Source organism: Equus caballus, chromosome 3 (genome assembly GCF_041296265.1).
Source record: "Equus caballus isolate H_3958 breed thoroughbred chromosome 3, TB-T2T, whole genome shotgun sequence".
NCBI classification, from domain to species: Eukaryota; Metazoa; Chordata; class Mammalia; order Perissodactyla; family Equidae; genus Equus; species Equus caballus.
The window spans coordinates 31,257,953-31,276,160 of NC_091686.1; the positions used below are offsets into that span (position 1 = coordinate 31,257,953).

The 18,208-nt window shown below is 52.3% G+C and overlaps 1 protein-coding gene across 1 annotated transcript; it reads left to right on the forward strand.

The window, feature by feature from the left end:
- The first annotated feature begins 1,204 nt into the window (after positions 1 to 1,204).
- On the forward strand, positions 1,205 to 18,208 carry MLYCD (malonyl-CoA decarboxylase). The gene is made up of 5 exons (XM_023637386.2): positions 1,205 to 2,271; positions 10,473 to 10,585; positions 11,579 to 11,735; positions 14,817 to 14,966; positions 16,972 to 18,208. Exons 1-5 carry the CDS (start codon positions 1,738 to 1,740, stop codon positions 17,503 to 17,505), a joined length of 1,488 nt encoding a protein of 495 aa, XP_023493154.1. The 5' UTR covers positions 1,205 to 1,737; the 3' UTR covers positions 17,506 to 18,208.

An 18,208-nucleotide genomic window follows, 5' to 3' on the forward strand; every position in this document is an offset into this window, starting at 1 on the left:
CAGCTTTTCCCCGCCTCCCCCCTAACCCGCCCCCAACCCTTAACTAGCTTCTGGTCTCAGGTTAAATGTCACCTCCTCATAGAGGCCTTCCCTGATGACCCTGTCCACAGCAAAAAGTCTGCTCTGGCCATGCTGTATTATATCACTCCACCTGTTTATTTCCTTATAGCACTTATCACAATTTGTAGTTATGTCATTGTGGGGGATCAGAATTGGCCACCCCAAAATGTGTCTCTTTGCCTTGATTATTATTTTTTTTAGATTGGCACCTGAGCTAACATTTGTTGCCAATTTTCTTTTTTTTTTCCTCCTTCTCCCCAAAGCCCCCTAGTACATAGTTGTATATTCTAGTTGTAGGTCCTTCTGGTTGTGGCACGTGGGATGCCGCCTCAGGGTGGCCTGACAAGTGGCACCATGTCCGTGCCCAGGATCCGAACTGGCGAAACTCCAGGCAGCCGAAGTGGAGCCTGCGCACTTAACCCCTGGGCCACAGGGGCGGCCCCCTGCCTTGACTATTTTTAAGAACAAAAGACTCTGATAGAAACTTTGACCTTCCCCACTAACTGGCTAAAAGAATTTAAGACAGAAGGCCTGTTCCAGGAAGGAGCTAATACCACAAGATAACATTGCCTGTAGAAGGCCCAGCAAACACTTGTTTACCAAACACGCTTTTCCATCTCCATGTAAATTGCCTTCTTCCCCCTTGAAGTCCCAAACCACTATCCCCAACATCCTCCTTTGTCTTTAGCTGAAGGTGGTATTTAAGGTGGCAGCTTCAGCCATTCTGGCAAGTTATGCAATTTTCCCGGGTCTCTCGTATGTATACATGTTATTAAACTTTGTTTGATTGTCTCCTGTTATTCTGTCTCACGTCAATTTAATTCTTAGACCAGCCAGAACGACCTAGAGGGTAGAGGAATTGTCTTCCTCCCCTACATTATCATCTGTCTCCTTCATTAGACTGTCAACTGTATGGGGCACCATCAAGTCTGTCTGGGTCATTATTCTATCCCCATGCCTAGTACAGGACCTGGCACATACCAGGCAGTTAATAAATACTGTTGAATGAATAAATGAATGAATGAACAAATTAGGATCAAGGAAGGAGGGACAGGCTGGGAAACAAGATGCTCAGGAGAGCCGCGTTTGCCGCATCCATGAAAAGCTCTGCAGCAGACAGCTGGAAGGCTGTGTCCGGAGCTCAGGACGGAGGAGGGTGCAGCTTTGGGAGTCAGCTGTATAGTACGGCTCTGACAGCGAAGTGGGGGTCGCAGGCGGGGTCAAGACAAAGACTACCTTCCCAGAGAATTAGCAGCACGAAGGCTTTTGTAAGCAGGCAGCCTCCTCGGCTACTCCGCAGACGGTGGATGGGAATCTCTGGAATCTGCATGTGTAACACGTCCCCCAGGAGGCCGAGGCACCTGGAGGTTGGAGAGCTCGGCTCTAGAGGAAAGGTGACGCGGAGGCGGTGCGGGAAGAGGAGAAGGGCCGAGCCTGACTTTGGATGGCCATATGACAGGGCAGGGGGCGCTCTGAAACCGCTGCTTTGGGGCGGCCGGCGGGGACCTTTGGCCACACTTGGCCTCTGGCCGCGCTCCGCCCTGGCCCCGCCCCGCCGCCGACTCTCCGCCCTCGGATTGGCCGCCGCCCCGCCTCGGCCAATGGGACAGGCGCGCGCCGGAAGCCGGAAGCCGGAAGCGCGGCGTCGGCGTCCCCTAGGCAGCTGTCACGGGAGCCATGCGAGGCCTCGGGCCAGGGCTGAGGGCGCGGCGTCTCCTCCCGCTGCGGCTCCTGCCACGGCCGCCCGGACCCCGGCTGTGGAGCGGGCCGGCGGCGGTGGCGGGCGCCCTGGAGCGGGCCATGGACGAGCTGCTGCGCCGCGCCGTGCCGGCCACGCCCGTCTACGAGCTGCGCGAGAAGACGCCGGCGCCCGCCGAGGGCCAGTGCGCGGACTTCGTGAGCTTCTACGGCGGCCTGGCCGAGGCGGCGGAGCGCGCGGAGCTGCTGGGCCGCCTGGCGCGGGGCTTCGGCGTGGACCACGGCCAGGTGGCCGAGCAGAGCGCGGGCGTTCTGCAGCTGCGCCACCAGCCGCGGGAGGCGGCCGTGCTGCTGCAGGCCGAGGACCGGTTGCGCTACGCGCTCGTGCCGCGCTACCGCGGCCTCTTCCAGCACATCAGCAAGCTGGACGGCGGCGTGCGCTTCCTGGTGCGGCTGCGCGCCGACCTGCTCGAGGCGCAGGCCCTCAAGCTGGTGGAGGGGCCGCACGTCCGGGTAAGGCCCCGCCCGGGCCGCCCCCGCCCCCCTGGCTGCACCCCCGCCTGGCGCCCCGGCCCGCGGGCTCTTGGAGGTCCTCCCCGTATTGTCCTCACCTGCCTGTCAAGCCCCAGACACTCTGCCTTCCCCTGCCTGAAGCCAGTCCCTTTCCTTCCCACGTTTTCTGAATCCTCGCCTCCCTCCAGTTGCCTTGTTCCAGTCCTTACTGCGTAGTGCCGACCTCCCAGGGGACTGTCATGCGTCGTACTGATGAGTGTGCTCCATAAGGTCTCTTCCTTGTTATTTTAGCTGAGAGGTTTCATCTCTGGTATCCTTGAACGAGTGCCGAACTGAGCATCAGCCAGCCTTCTGAAAACCTGGACGGGGTCAGCAAAAGTTAATGGCGCACCCGCGATGTGTAAGCCATCGTCCCAAGAAGTCCTGTCTGGTCTTCTCTCTGCAGCGTTCACTTGGGGCAGGGCGTCTTACTTTCCTGACTTCAGCCCTAAAATATGATGAATTTAAGGTGACTTCTTGAGGTAACCAGGTGCTTAGCACGCTGAGCTCTTGTTAGATGCAAATAAGTACTTTAAAATTTAAGTAATGATGACTTGAAAGACTGCTGATAGTTGAATATAGTCCTTTTATTCTGTTGGTATTAAATATGAAGGCACCAATAACTTTACCCTTTTAGTGAGCACAAAATAATGTAAATGCTCTAGGAAGTTTCTTACATTCAGAACTTTTTTAGGTGCTATTGACTTTAAAAAATTGAGCAGTTGAACGATTGTGTCCTACTTCATTTAAGAACTCTGACACTGGCATAATGGTTTCATGTTCATTGCCTCATTCTTAGGTGAGTGATATGCGTGTTCCCTTTTACAGTAAAGGAAACATACTGAGGTTGTGTAACTTGACCGAGAACTCAGAGCAAATAGGTATGTCTCTGATCACCCGCCCAAATCCAGATCTGGGGTTCTTTGCACCCCACTTTATAACCCCATCTTGCTATGTGAGTTATGGTGTTTATCAGAGACTTTCTTATCTTTCCTGACGGCTTAGCCTTAGATGCATAAACAATGGGTATAGTTAAGGATGGGATTAATCTCAGTGATAATAGTGCTATGATTTGATTGCTCGTGATAGCTGGTTAATTTACAGTGCTAAGGGTTACCTAGGGCCGCAGTCTGAACTGACCCCGTTTTTGGCTCAAGCCCAGCCTGAATGGCTGAGACTGTCTTCCACACACTGCATGCTTCCCCTCATCTGATTCCTCTCGAGGGAGGCGTGGGTTCAGTCTGCAATCCAAGCTGGCTTTTATTTCTTGATGCAAGGACTAGTGCTCCGTGGCGGTCCTTCTGAAACTTGACTCTTACTGCACAGGAGGCTGGAGAACTAGGTAGAATGTCACCTGTCCCAGAATGAGATCATCCATCCATCCAGCAGGTGGCCAGTGGGTGTTTATCTTGTACCAGACATGCTCTCGGCCCCAGCGTCGCTCGGTCCAGGAGCCCAAGTCTAGGGTGGGACGAGTTAGTAGCTGGCGTGGTGGGCAGTCAGTGCTTTACATGCACTTGCTGGTTTCATCTGCAGCAAGCCACGGGGAACTGTTCACAGATGGGGTGATCAGAGCTTGTGAAGGTCAAGTACCTTGCCCAGAGTCCAGGGCTGGTGAGAGCCGCAACTCAGGGCCAGTCTCACTGACCCCATAGTTGTGTATGTCTTCACCACACACGGACTCTCAGAGTCGACGATTTAACTACGTCTAAAATGGGTTTGTTCTCTTAAAATTTGCCTTTTTCTGTAAAATCAAGAGCAGGATAAAACAACCCAGTTAATCAAGGGCCTTGCTTTATTTAGTGTCACCAAATCAGGCATTTAATATTCTCTGGTTGTGACTGTATGTCCTCTTTCTAAGATTTTACCAGCTTCTGTTGTATCAGTAATCTCAGTGCCCAGCTCTCTCTGAAACCACAGGTCAGTCATTACCCTCTTGATAAAGATCATCAAGCCTCACGTGGCCAGAAGGATCGCATTTAGTGTCTTTCCTTCAGCATTTTTGGTGCACACCAAACCATCCTGGGTGACATTTCCTGCTTCAGCGTTTGTTACTCGCTCTCCTCCATAGGCCCACCTCTCCAGCCAGGCTGGCTCTGGATGGAAAGTTCCCAAACCCATGTCACTCGTGTCACTCTGATTCCTGCTGGGGAGGCTTGTTAGAATAAGAGCTGCTCCATCCCCAGCTCAGTCACGCAGCTTTTCCAACCGCTCCAGCTCAGGGCGTCTCACCCAGTTTTGAGCTTCATAGCATTTTATTATCTGTACCCCTCATTTGGAATTTATACACTAACCACAGAATTTAGTGTTTGAAATGTACTATCCCCCACCCCCACTACGTGATCAGCTTCTTGTCGTCAGTTTCTTGTGTAGCAGAATGATGGATGAGGCGTGGGATAGACTCCTGGGTGCCCCACCTTGAGACCGAGTCAGCACACTGGTCGTTCCGGTTTGTCTTGACATCAGACTGTTCCACTCCCTCGGAGTTCTGAGCCTGGAAGGAAGCCCAGAAAGGCTTAGCAGGTTTCTGCACAGCCGAGAGAGACATCATAGCAGACATCCTGACTGCCCTGGGCAGATTTCAGCAGGCATTGGTCCTGGTGATTTCTAATGTCCCGTTCAGTCCTAAATCCTCCAACTCTGTGACAACTTACTGAATGTGTCCCCTTGCTCTTCCCCACACGAGGAAACTCTTGGTTGCCATGTAGTTGAGAAGGAACATTGTGGCCCCTGAAAGCTGTGACATTGAGACTTGACTTGTCGGGAGAGAGGAGCTTGCCCAGGGAAATTTCGAGCTGCCAGCAATGCCACGTGCTCAAATATCTAGGGTTCGCTTGTTTTTTAGCCAAGGCTGTCCACACGCGTAAGGGAAAAAACATTGTGTACCGACAGGCCAAAAGTCACACATATAGAGATATTTCTAGAGCAGAGGATGAATGACGAGAGCCTGACCTGTGCCTCTGCGCATGGTCTGGACACGTTGGGTGCAGAAGCCTTTTCTTGCTGCTCAATCCTGCCTCCCCCATTTCTCTGCCGGAAATCTTGTCACATCTTATATCTAGTGCATCTAAACATTAGTGGCTAAATCTGCTGGTTCCCTTCTCCTTTGCTCTACAGAGTTACATAAATTTTTTTAAATCCCTGTCACTGAAATCATTCAAAGAATAGCTTTTTTATGTCACTGGGACCTATCACCTATTGTAACCTGTCTCCAGAATCACTTAATGTTTGCAGTTCACTTTGATTCCATTTCTTCTGCCTCATTCTGGATTTTGCATCCGGGTTAAAGGGGTGGTCCAGCTAGGACTTTGTGCCTTTAGGAATTCAGTCTTAGAAACCACCGGAAGTTTGGCACACGAAGCTTTAGAGCAGGTGTCCCAGACGGCCAGGGGCCTGTGATGCCCTGTGCCGCTGGAGGAGCGAGGCTTACCATCCCTACTGTGTGCACATGGCCCCCCATCACAGAGGTACGCTGCTCCCCAGCCCCTGCTGACCATGGCCTTGCTGGATAAAGTCAAGTGGGCATGCGCTGGTTTCCGGGAGAGCTGCTATGCGCTTGGCCTGAGCATTTAGCCCGGAGTGGATTCAGTCCCCTGCGTGGCCATCACAGGTTCCTGTTTGCTGAATCCTATAGGGTGCCAAGGCACTTCTAGAATAACTGGCAAGTGAGAGGCCGCGACACAATGCTGACTTGGTGTCTTTTACAGGACGGTGGCCATAGTGGAAGAAGCATGAGTGAGGAAGGAAGGGCCTGCTTCCCGCTCCTCCTTTGCCATGCTCTGGTTGGAGGCATGATTTTAGGTGACTGTAGCCCGGGCGCTTAACTTGCCTGGACCGGGTGGCTCTACGCTGAGGTGAGAGGCTTGGCTGGTGGTCGGTTCGCTCAACTCAAGGTCAGCCCGCTTCTCTTCTGAGAAACGTGCCGAGGGATATTGTGGAGCTCGGCTAAAAATACGGCTTACAAACGAGGGCGCTGTTTGTCAAGACCTTTGTCTCTGACCAGGGGTGGTGATTATTGAAGATGGGGGAGAATCCTGAAGACAGATGTTTCCATTTCGAGCATAGCCGGCATGAAGACCAAAGACATGAGACAGGGCGCCTCTCTGTGCCCTGGGATATTTTAGATCAGGTTTCTTTTCTCGCCCATGGAGATTCTTAATCTTTGATATGAAGTTCAGACTCACTTTCAAGTGCCTTTTCTGGGAAGATACAAGTGCTACGTTGAAGAAAGTTTTTAAGACCTGGCAAAGGTCGAATGTCTGTGTTGTGTTTTTTGAGAGAGCAGATCTGATAGGCAGATGCCACGTGCCGATGCCTCCCGAAGAAAACCCGCTGTGAATTGGCAGGGGTGTGCGTGTAGGTGTGCTCCGCTTAGGGGGTGTCGGGGGTGGGTAGGGATGTGGGGATGTGCTCTGTTTATGGGGGTGTGGGTATGTGTGTCGGTGTGGCTTATCAGAGACATTTCCAAAGGCCCATTTGGGTTGAAGAGTTCAGTTTGGAGCGGAATCCCCATCATAGCAGAAGGCCTGAGTGCTGTTCAGTGATTTGTGGGCTCTAGAGGGAAGTTGGCATTTACAAAATGGAAGAGTTTCTTGATGGGTGATTCAAATGTAGAAATTCCGGTGACATGGGTGGTGCGCAAGCCTTAACAGAAGCCTGGCTGGAACGTAAGGGACTAAATTCGTCTCAGACACGGGCAACATCCCCACTGTGGCAGTGCCCAGCGTGCTAGACACTTGCACAAGCTCTGCGGGTGGCTTGTCCTGCTTTTGGTTAGTATAGTGTCCTTATTGGTTCTATAACTTCTGTGCGTCGCCGGCTAACAGGGAACTTCTTTGTGGATAGGAAAGTGCGCCCCCTCACCTGGGGGTAGCGGCTTACACGGATCGGAATTGCACCTAAAGCGCTTAGCTCCGGCTCTCTGACCGTCTCCAATCGCTCTCCGCTCCCTTCCCCAGCTCTGGGCTCCTGAGCAATGAAAACTAACTTTTCTTCACCTACCAAAAGTGGGGAGGTCTTAAGAGCCAAAAACTTCAGAAGAGAGCGTGGGAGACAGCTGTTTCTCTGCTGAAAGGGACCGTTGGCTGGCCTTCTGAACAGTGTCATTCAGGAGAACTGGAGTCAGCAATACAGGAAAAGCGGGGCGCTCCCACCGCCTTGGGCCTCAGCACAGCATTCCCAGCAGCTGTGTGTCTGAGGCCTGGATACTGATCGGTGGTGGCCAGGTTAAGGAGCATAAAGCGTAAGTGATTCCTTGCCCTCCTGTTCTTTGTGATCCGGTAACCTTGCTGCGTTCGGTGGTTGGTTCCAGCTCGAAGCGGACATCATCAGAACCGAGCAGTGGAGACTGGTAACCTTTCCCCTAGATTCCCCGTGCTCATGTACCAGTGTCACATTTTATAGCTGTCAAAGCCCAAAATAGAATGAAGACACTTAGAGGAGGACCTGTCATCAGCCAAACCATTTCTTTCATAATTAACCCTGAACTAATACTGAAACTAGATGTTTCCGGCTTTTTCCGATCATGAGAGCATTAGAGGTGCCAGTACGTCTTCCAGGGAGCTTGGCTAATCCAGTCCAAACCATCAGTGCGTGACCCCCCAGCCCGGGGGCCGCGAACCCCTGCGGGCGATCCGTAGATGAGTTTCAAAGGGGTCCATGAACCCTAGGAAATTGTGTGCAAAATTTTATGAATGTGCCTACGGTTTTCTGGGGAGAAGGTCCCTGGCTTTTAGCACAGACTCAGGACCCACGAGGGCCCCAGAAAGATCCGGAGCCCTGGTGGTCAGTGCAGTGAATGCAGTATCATAAAGAGCAAATGCCGTGTCATCCTCCCTTCCTGCCGCTTCCTGACCCCCGTCCTCCTCGTTTTCCTCTTTTTCATTCGATATCAGTCTGTTAACCATTTTCCTCGTGGATGGCCCCACTGAATGCTTTGAGAGCTAGAGGAATGAATCAGCAATGACCTCTGCCCTTACCCAGCTTAGAGCCAAGTAAAGCAAACGAGATCGTGGGCTCAGGAGTTAAAAGGAATTGCCAAGGTCGTCTGGTCCAGCCGCCTAGCCGATGCTTCAATCCTTTGTAAAACAGCTCCACCAAGTGTCTGGCGTCCCTGAGCTCGTCCCTGCCAGGGCAACGTCTGTGGGCAGCCCAAGCTGTGCCAGAGCTCTTGCTCATGTTAGTTCAGTCCGAGTCCCACAGTCTGTACTTCCTCCGGTTGGTCCTGGATTTACCGCCCTCTCCTCGCCCTCATGGGGTCACACCGGACAAATTTGTGGCCTCTTCTCTGCCCCAGGCCTTAAATATTTAAAGATGGGTCTCACTTCATTCTGAAACCTTCTCTGAGCCACCAACCCTACACCTGCAACTTATCCTCAGGTGACAAGTTCTGAGTCCTCTCACCTTTTATGAGGGATGAAAATGTGAAATGGCCCCATAACATTTTTACAGCTTTTGGAATACTGCTCTTTGCAGGTGTTATTCGTCACAGTCTTTGGGATTCTTATACAAAGATTCATAAGGTCAATCCTGTACCAGATGTACTGAGATGTTAACTGTTATTCAATAATAATATTCAGTGTATCTGTTAGTATGTCATTCATCTATAAGTAACAGAGACCCAAAATAATAATGGTTTGAATATAGAGAAGATTGTCTTTCACATAAAAGTCTGGAGGTAGGCCTCCCAGGGCTGATTCTCCTCTGTGGTACCCTTAGTTGACCCAGACTTCTGTCTTGTTGCTTACCCCTGAAAAACCTTCATCCCCAAAGTTACCTCATGGCCCCTTATGGCTGCTCCAGCTCTGGCCATCACATCACCTTCCAGCCTGCAGTGGGAAGGAAAAAGAAAAAGATGGGTAAAGGGCATGATCCTACCCTCTTTTAAGGTTCCCAAAAACTGCTGCAGGATGTCTCTGCTTACATCTGATTGGCCAGAATTCAGTCACATGACTGTCCCTAGCTGCAACTCCATCTTTATTCTGGACAACCATGTGCCTTGCTAAAAAATGAGGCTTTTAGGGGCTGGCCCCGTGGCCGAGTGGTTAAGTTCGCGCGCTCTGCTGCAGGCGGCCCAGTGTTTCGTTGGTTCGAATCCTGGGCGCGGACATGGCACTGCTCATCAGACCACGCTGAGGCAGCGTCCCACATGCCACAACTAGAAGAACCCACAACAAAGAATACACAACTATGTACCGGGGGGCTTTGGGGAGAAAAAGGAAAAAAATAAAATCTTTAAAAAAAAAAAAAAAAAATGAGGCTTTTATTCATTTGGGAGAATGGGAAGACAGCTATTGAGGGACAACATGCCACGTCCACTGCCCTTGGTGTCCTCTCCACTCTGGCTGTCAGAAAGCTTACTGCCCTTACCTGTTCAGTGACAGTCGTGGTCGTCTAAACCCAGATGGTTCCGCATCTGCGTCCCCCCCTTTCCCTGTGTACCTCCTGTTCAGTTCTTGCTTGAAAGGTTTCAGTACAAATGTGCTTTTGATGGTAAAGGCACTCAGATCATTTTTGGAAATAAATTAGATACAGATAAGTGGCGTAAAATTAGAATAATTCCGTTAAATCGAAGTGCATTGATTGCCAGATACACTATTACTTTATGTCCCACTAAAGTGGGAAAAAATACTGCCAATTAAACAGTACCCACCATCATTTGAAAGATGCGGCCTGTCTCCAGAGACGTTAAAATATGAAAATGCGCCTCTCAGAGTTGAGGAAATACGGTACCCGGCCCGAGCACTTGTTTCTCACAGGAAACAAGGAATCCTGTTTTGAGATGTCAGAGACCTTTCCTGAGAGGGTGAGGATGTGAGCTCTGTGCTGTCTATCTGGCCTTTCCCTTACAAGGCACCATTCCCCGTTACAGTGACCTTATCTCTTGAATGTGTCACGCTGTGGGCAGATGGGGGCATATTTGACTTGGGGAACTCAATTCAAATGCTCGCACTCGGCAGGAATGGAGTCTAAAAGGGGAGCTGAGTTCAGCCCACCTTGGTTTTCGAGAAGAGCTCTTGAGCGCCCTCTCAGGAGAGCCTTGTGGAGGCTGGTCCCACAGCATCGTCCTTTGTCGCACGTTTCGGTGTTTGAACCCCAGGTGCTGCCGATGACGCGGGATGGGCTCTCCTCCTCGAATGCCTCACTGCCCCTCTCGTCCGCAGGAGATGAACGGCGTGCTGAAAGGCATGCTCTCAGAATGGTTCTCCTCCGGCTTCCTCAACCTGGAGCGGGTCACCTGGCACTCGCCCTGCGAGGTGCTGCAGAAGATCAGCGAGTGAGTACTGAGGTTGGCACTTGCCGTACGCTTTGCCCGAAAGCCAGCCTCCATTCCCACGTATGTTTGTTGTAAGCCTAATAAAACCTAAACGCAGTGTTCACAGACTTGGCCGTCCTGGCAGGTGATGGCTCGATCACGGAGGAGGAAAGGGAACAGAGGGAAACTGGTCACTTGCTGGTGGCCTCCCTGTGGGGTCTCATTTATGTCCTTGTATTTCAAGCACATGGGCCCACGTTTTCCCAAGACCCCATTATCAGAGCTATACGAATTCCCTGGGCCGCGGGTTTGCTCGAGCAATCCAGGCAGCATCTGTCTCCTTAGTGGTTAGGATTTCTGCTTTGGAGACAATCGGTAAATTTACGGTATTGTGCGAAGCTGCAGTGGGGCCCAGGCCGAGGTAGGATCCAGGCGGCACGGCGTGGCTATCCTCAGAGGACGGGGGCAGCTCTTTCCACCTCAGGGCCTTCACCTTCCGTGTCCTTTGATGGAATCTAAGGTTTCAAAACTGTTGTATTATTTGAAGTGTGACAGATTCAAGGCCTTGCTGCCGTGTCACAGGCTGACAACAAAATCATGGTTTTCAGCATGAGCTTGCTGGACAAATGGAACGAAAGATGCTTTTTTGCAGCACTGACTTCAAAACTGCAGGGATCCAAAGGGAATAAAAGTCCGAATGTTGGACGACGAAGCGTCTGATGCGGTTTCTGAGTTAAACAGTGGCTGCATCACTGCCTCCCGAGGCCTCGCCGACCGGCTCCGGACCAGGATTGAGAAGGAGCGCGGTTCTGTGTGTAAAACGTCAACTGCACTTCCTCTCAGTGAGGGCTGTTTCACATTAAAATGATTTTCTTTGAATTTTTCTGAAGAGTCAGTTAAAGCTGTATTTAAAGGATTTGTTTGACTTTAGTGAGTAATATGAATAGGAACCAGCAAGAGTTAGTTAACTTGTAAGTTGTACGTTTGTCTTATTTTTTCATATTTTCTCATCAGGTCTGAAGCTGTGCATCCTGTGAAAAGTTGGATGGATATGAAACAGCGCGTGGGACCTTACAGAAGATGTTACTTCTTCTCTCACTGTTCCACCCCTGGGGAGCCCCTGGTCGTTTTGCACCTGGCCCTGACCAGCGAGATCTCCAGCAACATCCAGGTACCTGCGCACGGTCGCTTCAGGACAAGACAGGTGTCCCACAGAGTCCCTTAAGGTGGTTGTTTTTGGGTTTTTTTGAGGAAGATCAGCCCTGAGCTAACTGCTGCCAAACGTCCTCTTTTTGCTGAGAAAGACTGGCCCTGAGCTCACATCCATGCCCATCTTCCTCTACTTTATATGTGGGACGCCTACCACAGCATGGCTTGCCAAGCGGTGCCATGTCCACACCCGGGATCCAAACCGGCAAACCCTGGGCTGCCAAAGCGGAACGTGTGTACTTAACCACTGCGCCAGGGGACTGGCCCTTAAGTTTTTTTGTTAACTTAGTTTTATCCCCTTTTTAAATAAAGTGCTTAGACTTTTGCGGATTTTTGAACTGGCTAGATAAAATCTCAATTTGCAATTATGGAGTATAGCCATGCCGTGTATAGACAGTGTGCACCGAGGAGGGCACCCATCCGCCTGTGCCGACTGGGAGCTGAGACACCGCAGAAGTTTCCTACAGAAGCTTTCTGTGAGGCAGAGGAGCTGTGAGGGAGGAGAGCTGGCAGGCACATGGTTCAGCCTTTTGGCGTGTGTTAACCGCATGTGGGGAGTTTTCAGAGACGTGTGATTGAGAAAGTGATGAAAAGACTCATGTGTGGGGGGCCTGCGGCCAGCATGGCTTCTCCTTAAGGAGTCATGTGAATGTCTGAGACCGTCCTGCTGGCGCCTGGGGCAGAAGGGCCAAGGCAGGGACTGGAAATGGGAGAGCAGATCAGGAGGGGGGTGAAGACGAGTGAGGGGCACGGACACTCCTGGGTCACAGTCATGCTGTTAGGGAGCTAGAGAGATGAGGACAGTCACAGGATGGGCACGCTTGGGCGTTTCCTCGTATCAGAAGGAGAAAAAGCGGGGAGGCCAAACAGGCGGCCTTGGCCGGCAGGGAGACGTTCCTTTAGATTTCTGTGTTTGAAGGAGCCAGCCCTCTCACGCTCTAGAAATTATTACAGCCTCTCTGAGGGCAGTTCGGCAATATCTATGAAAATATAAATGTGCCTTCCTTTTGACCTAAAAATTCCACTCGGAGGATTTATCCTGGGGAGAAAAATACCCAGACCTAGAGTGCAGGCCTGTCATTGCTGCCCTGTCTACAGTTCGAAAGGCTGGAAACTACAGTGTCCCTGTCCCTCAGCCCAGGATGCTTTAGAGAAACGATGGCATGTACGCCTGGGACGTCCTCACGGGTGCTGGGTTTCCACGCCTGTATTTGAATGTTGATGTCGTTGTACATTTCTGACATGGGAAGCCAACCTTGACTTACTATTGAGTAAAAATTCAGGTTACAGAAGAGCACGTATAGCGTGATCCTGTTTATAATACTAATCATATCGCTCGAGCATTCGCCCTGTGCCCATCAGCCCGCGAAGCGCATTCCATGTCATGCTCCCAGCGCCCCGTGAGTTGGTCTTTTTAGTGGTACTGTCCTCTTGTTAGACAGGAGAAGACTGGGGCTCAGCGAAACCTGAGTGATTTGCCCACGGTGATGGAGCAAATAGGCTGGAACCAGGATTCAAGCCCAGCCCGCCTCCGGGCCTGAGGGCAGGCGCCTTCCCTGAGTACAGAGTCGGGCCTCTGGGCGTGTGTGCAGCTGTGTGCACACGGTTGTGTGCATGCACATTTAAGTGTACACACAAAGCCAAGGAAAGAAGGTGGAGAGCCTCTCGTCCAAAGGCCAACAGCAGGGCCCGGGGTCAGATTTTGGAGTGATTTGTGATTTCTTCTCTATGCGTTTATTTTTTGCCTCTTTGACATGCGTATCTCATTTGTATAACCAAAGAAAGAGTCATTTTTACTTTGAAAACTTTAAAAAAAGATTTGCTGGGAGTGTTTAAATCAGGAACCACAAAATCACCTACAGGCTTCTGGAAAAATAGAGGAGATAATTCAGCCAGATGGAGACCTGGGAGGATGGGAGGCGAGCAGTGCTCGTGAACCACGGCCTTCTGCCTGCAGAGTCTGGGTGCAGCGTGGGCCTGGCATGGGCCCGGGGCGTCACTGCCTCTATTTCACCATCTGCCCCACTTTCCTTACAGCCGCAGTTCTTAACTTTTCGGGGGTCACAGAAAAGACCTTTGAGCAACCGAAGGGGATGAAAGTGGAGGACATTTTCCCCAGGGGGATGCGCACAGCCCCGCACATTCCACACACAGTTCCAGAAAGTTTGTGGGCTCCCAGACCTCATCTTGGGCTCCGGGCCAACACCTGACTCGGAGCATCACATAGCTGGAGGCGGTTAGAGAGGGTTAGATGTGTTCTTGGAAGCAGGCTGGTGTACCTGCGTCCAGGCAGACTAACGGTACCCACTGCTCCTCCGCTCCGGCCAGGTGACCTGCAGGGTACCCAGGTCCAAAACCCCACAGGGAAAACTCGGAGCCAACAACATCAGCCATGGGTAAGGGACCTTCCACCGCACGTCCTTCTTAGACGGCTTCGCGGACGTGTCTGTGCGGATGTGTGTTGTCGGTGACAAAAACCAAGGATGTGGCCCAAATCAGAAAGGTGCACAGAAAAGTCATAAAAAGGCAAATTGCCTGAAAGAAAAATGATATAGGACTGCACTGGCCTATTGAGAAATCTAAAAAGCCAGATGGAGAGGGAAGGAGGGAAATCACTAAAGGGTCGAGCGAGCAGCCTTCTCAGAAAAGCTGCAGAAACTGGAACCGTCTGGCCTGGACGAGGCTGGGGTGTCGTCTCTGGGTTGGGGGGGAGCAGACGAATCAAGTTTCAGTTTGCACAAAGGCCTGAAAAAGATGAAAGGGACATCAATGGCCCTTGAACAAAGTTTGCAGGAGAATTTCAAAGTGATGGAAACGATACAGCATGGGGCCCATGGCCTGGGAAGTCGCGCAGCCGTGGCTCCAGGGAGATCTCAGCCCAGAGCAGGCGCGTGCGGTCTTCAGAGCCCGGGCTTGAGCAGAGGGGCCGGGGTCCCTCTCAGCTCCCACCCGATGAGGATTTTCTCGGGGCCCGAAGCAAAAGGTGAGATGTGGGCTGTGGGAGCGCCCAAGCCCACCCGTCGCTGTCGTTAATGTTTTCCAGGCAATCGTGAAGGAGCATCCTCCGTCAGAGACAGAGGAGAAGAACAAGATTGCCGCTGCCATCTTCTATTCCATCAGCCTGACGCAGCAGGGCCTGCAGGGGGTGGAGCTGGGCACCTTCCTCATCAAGCGGGTGGTCAAGGAGCTGCAGGTGAGCGGGGTGCCGTGCAGCTGTTGGTGTCAGCCCACCATTCTCAGGTCGTCTGATGGGGTGGAGACGGGAGCTGGAGGGAGGAAGGAGGGTAGAAGAGGCCAGGGCCCCGTAGCGCTTCCTGATGGACTGGAGAGGTGGACCCCGTGCTGACAAACCGCGTCCGGAGTCCAGCCTCCCAGTGGCCACAGACACGGCTGTGCTGGAGGGCCCCGGCGGCTGCTGGCCTCCCCTGGACTATGCCTGGGCCCCCTGCCGTGCACGTGTGGTCCTGGCACAGGCGTGAGTGGGCGCCTCCTGCCCCACGTGCCCTGGTCTAGAGGCGACATCTCAGGGTCCCCTGCCTGGACCCCACCCACCCTCGTCCACCCTCGGGGCTCCGGGCCCTGCCTCCTGCCGCTGGGCTTTCTCGGCACTGTGAGGGGCTCAGGTGGGACCAGCAGCCTGAGGGGGAACACCCTGGCTCCTTTTTATGACTTCCTTTTTTGCCGCCCTGCGGAAGCCCTTCGGCCCTCCTGCAGCAGACGTCTGCGGCTCCACTCGGGGCCTGGGCCTTTGGAAACGGTCCCTTAGGCGCTTGGGTGAGCTGTGAGGAGCTTAATTGTTGGGTAAGACACTGAGTGTCAACAAGTGGCTGAGCGCAGCGCTCTGCTTCGGGGTCTCCGCGCCAAGAGCCACAGCAGAGCGCCTCGGAGCACGGCCGGCAGGGGGAGCTCAGACATGGATGAGCTGAGTCTTAAAAGCAGAGTCTGTTTTAAATCTGAGAACTCACATTCGGCCGGGTGTCAGCTTCATTAGAATCACTCTCTGCTGCTTGTCCCCAGACAGGGTGAGAAGCCACAGGTAATGACCACGGTCCGTCTCATCCCGTCTTCCTGGCTGAAGGCGTTAAGGGGCGGGCTGGGGCGGGGACTGGGGGAGGGTAGAAGAGTCGGGGTTCTGGGCGACACACGCAGCCGCCATCCCGGATCAGTCGGAGCCGCCCTGTAGCCATGCTGAGGTCGGCCCCTCGCCCAGCGCATGGCCTGAGCCGGAGCATTGTCACAGAGGATCGAGCCCTGGTTTACATAGTGACACTGGGCTTCCTGAGAGCAGACGCCTGAGAGCCACCCAAATGCCCCACGAAAGGAGCACAGCTGGGAAAATCACAGCAGGGCCTTATCTTTCAGTGTTATTCTGTTGTTAAAATTATGCTGTTGAATTTTAACAGTAATGAGAAAATGCTAGTGATATACGTTCATAAAGCAGGATATGAAATAAATGTCTCACTCACCTAAAACTTGCCTAGAGAAAGACCAGATGGAATTATACTTCCTCAAACTATTGAGAGGGGTGGGGTATCTTGGTTTTCTTTGCTTCTGTCAAACATTTTTAAACAATTTTCTGTAGTGAGCATATATTACATTTATAATCGGAAAATACTGGATTTTTTGAAATGATCATTGAGAGCTCTATGCAGTTTGAGCAATAGTGATTGAACCGTGTCATCCAATGTGGGGAAATACCCATTGCTGCCTCTTTCATCCCATCCTCTGCACCCACTCTGGTATAGCTAGGCAATCAATTATTCATGCAACAAACAGTCATTGGATACTTGTGTGCCAAGCAATGAACCAGGTTCTGTGGCCACAGAGAAGTCCATGGGCAGGGTGTGGTGTGCTGGAAAGACAAGAGCCACATACCAGGTCCCACTTGATAGCAGCCCAGCTCTGATGTCAGTCAGGTCCCCCAAACCAGCGCGAACGATGGTGCGGATGGTGACGCCATTGTAAAGGCTTGCCTTGGGGGCTCAGCATGCCCCCAGAGGCTGGCACACTTCCAATTCTTAGTAAATGTTCCTTTTGAAAGGAGAAAATTAATGCGGATCCAGGATCACTGTCAACTCTCCAGCAGCACACAGGTTAATGTCACATCAACGATAACTGGGGGGGGCCTCTGTGTCAGTGACGCACGTGCTGAATTGTGCGTATGTGTTTTCTCCCCCTGCCCCAACCCTGCCTTACAGAAAGAGTTTCCTCACCTTGGGACGTTTTCAAGCCTGTCTCCTATACCCGGATTCACCAAGTGGCTCCTGGGGGTCCTGAACGCGCAAGCCAAGGATCACGGGAGGAGTGAACTGTTTGCAGAGTCTGAAAGTAAAGAGATCTCCGAGATCCTAGGTGGTCCCGTTAATGAGACCCTTAAGGCCCTTCTCAGCAGCAACGAGTGGGTGCAGTCCGAGAGGCTGGTGAGGGCGCTGCAGGCCCCCTTGATGCGGCTCTGCGCGTGGTACCTCTATGGGGAGAAGCACCGCGGCTACGCGCTGAACCCCGTGGCGAACTTCCACCTGCAGAACGGGGCGGTGATGTGGCGCCTCAACTGGATGGCCGACGCCAGCCTCAGGGGCATCTCCAGCTCCTGCGGCCTGATGGTCAACTACCGCTACTACCTGGAGGACACGGCCATCAACAGCACCGCCTACCTCGGCTCCAAGACCATCAAAGCTTCCGAGCAGGTCCTCAGCCTGGTGGCCCAGTTTCAGAAGAACAGCAAACTTTAAACCTTTCCCAAAGCAAGACGCCCCGACTCGGGGAAGCATCATTTTCTGGGTTGATCAGGGGGTGGTGGATCAGAAGGAGCTTTTTCAGTAAAGCAAGTTGAACTGTGTTCTCTTGCCCGCAGCCGGGTCACACCGGGGGGTTGTGCCCCAACTGTCATTGCACAAGGAAAGGTACAGTTCCTGGTGCAAGACGGCGGTGGGCACAGGTGCACACAGACTAGGTGGGGGTGCTGTGTTCTCTCCAGGAGACTCTGCCGCTGCCTTTGGCCTGGCTCCCTGCCCAGGCTCGGTGCTATGGCACCTCCATCTGCAGAAAGCTCTGGAGCTTCTGCCGGCCATTGTCCCAGGGTGGATGGCTCAGCCTCGCAGGGACCCAGGTGGACGGCCCTGGTGAAAACAGATTTTCCTTCAAGCTTAGAACATAATTCAGCCACGGTTGCTTTAGCCATTTCTCTCCACTCGTTGCAAAGGGAGCGAGGACTGTGCTCTGTATTACTAGTTAAATTTTAGAGATCCTGAATGTATGAAAAGTTTCATGACTTGTGACTCAAATTTTTCTAAGTTAAAGCACTGAGCACACGAGCTGTTGCTTGGGCCTTAAATGGGATTGTAGACTTTATAATTACAGTGATTCGAGTTCATAATGAACCTCACGGTAAAGAACAAGTTTGTTCTGTGCAGCATTAAACACATGGTTGTGTAA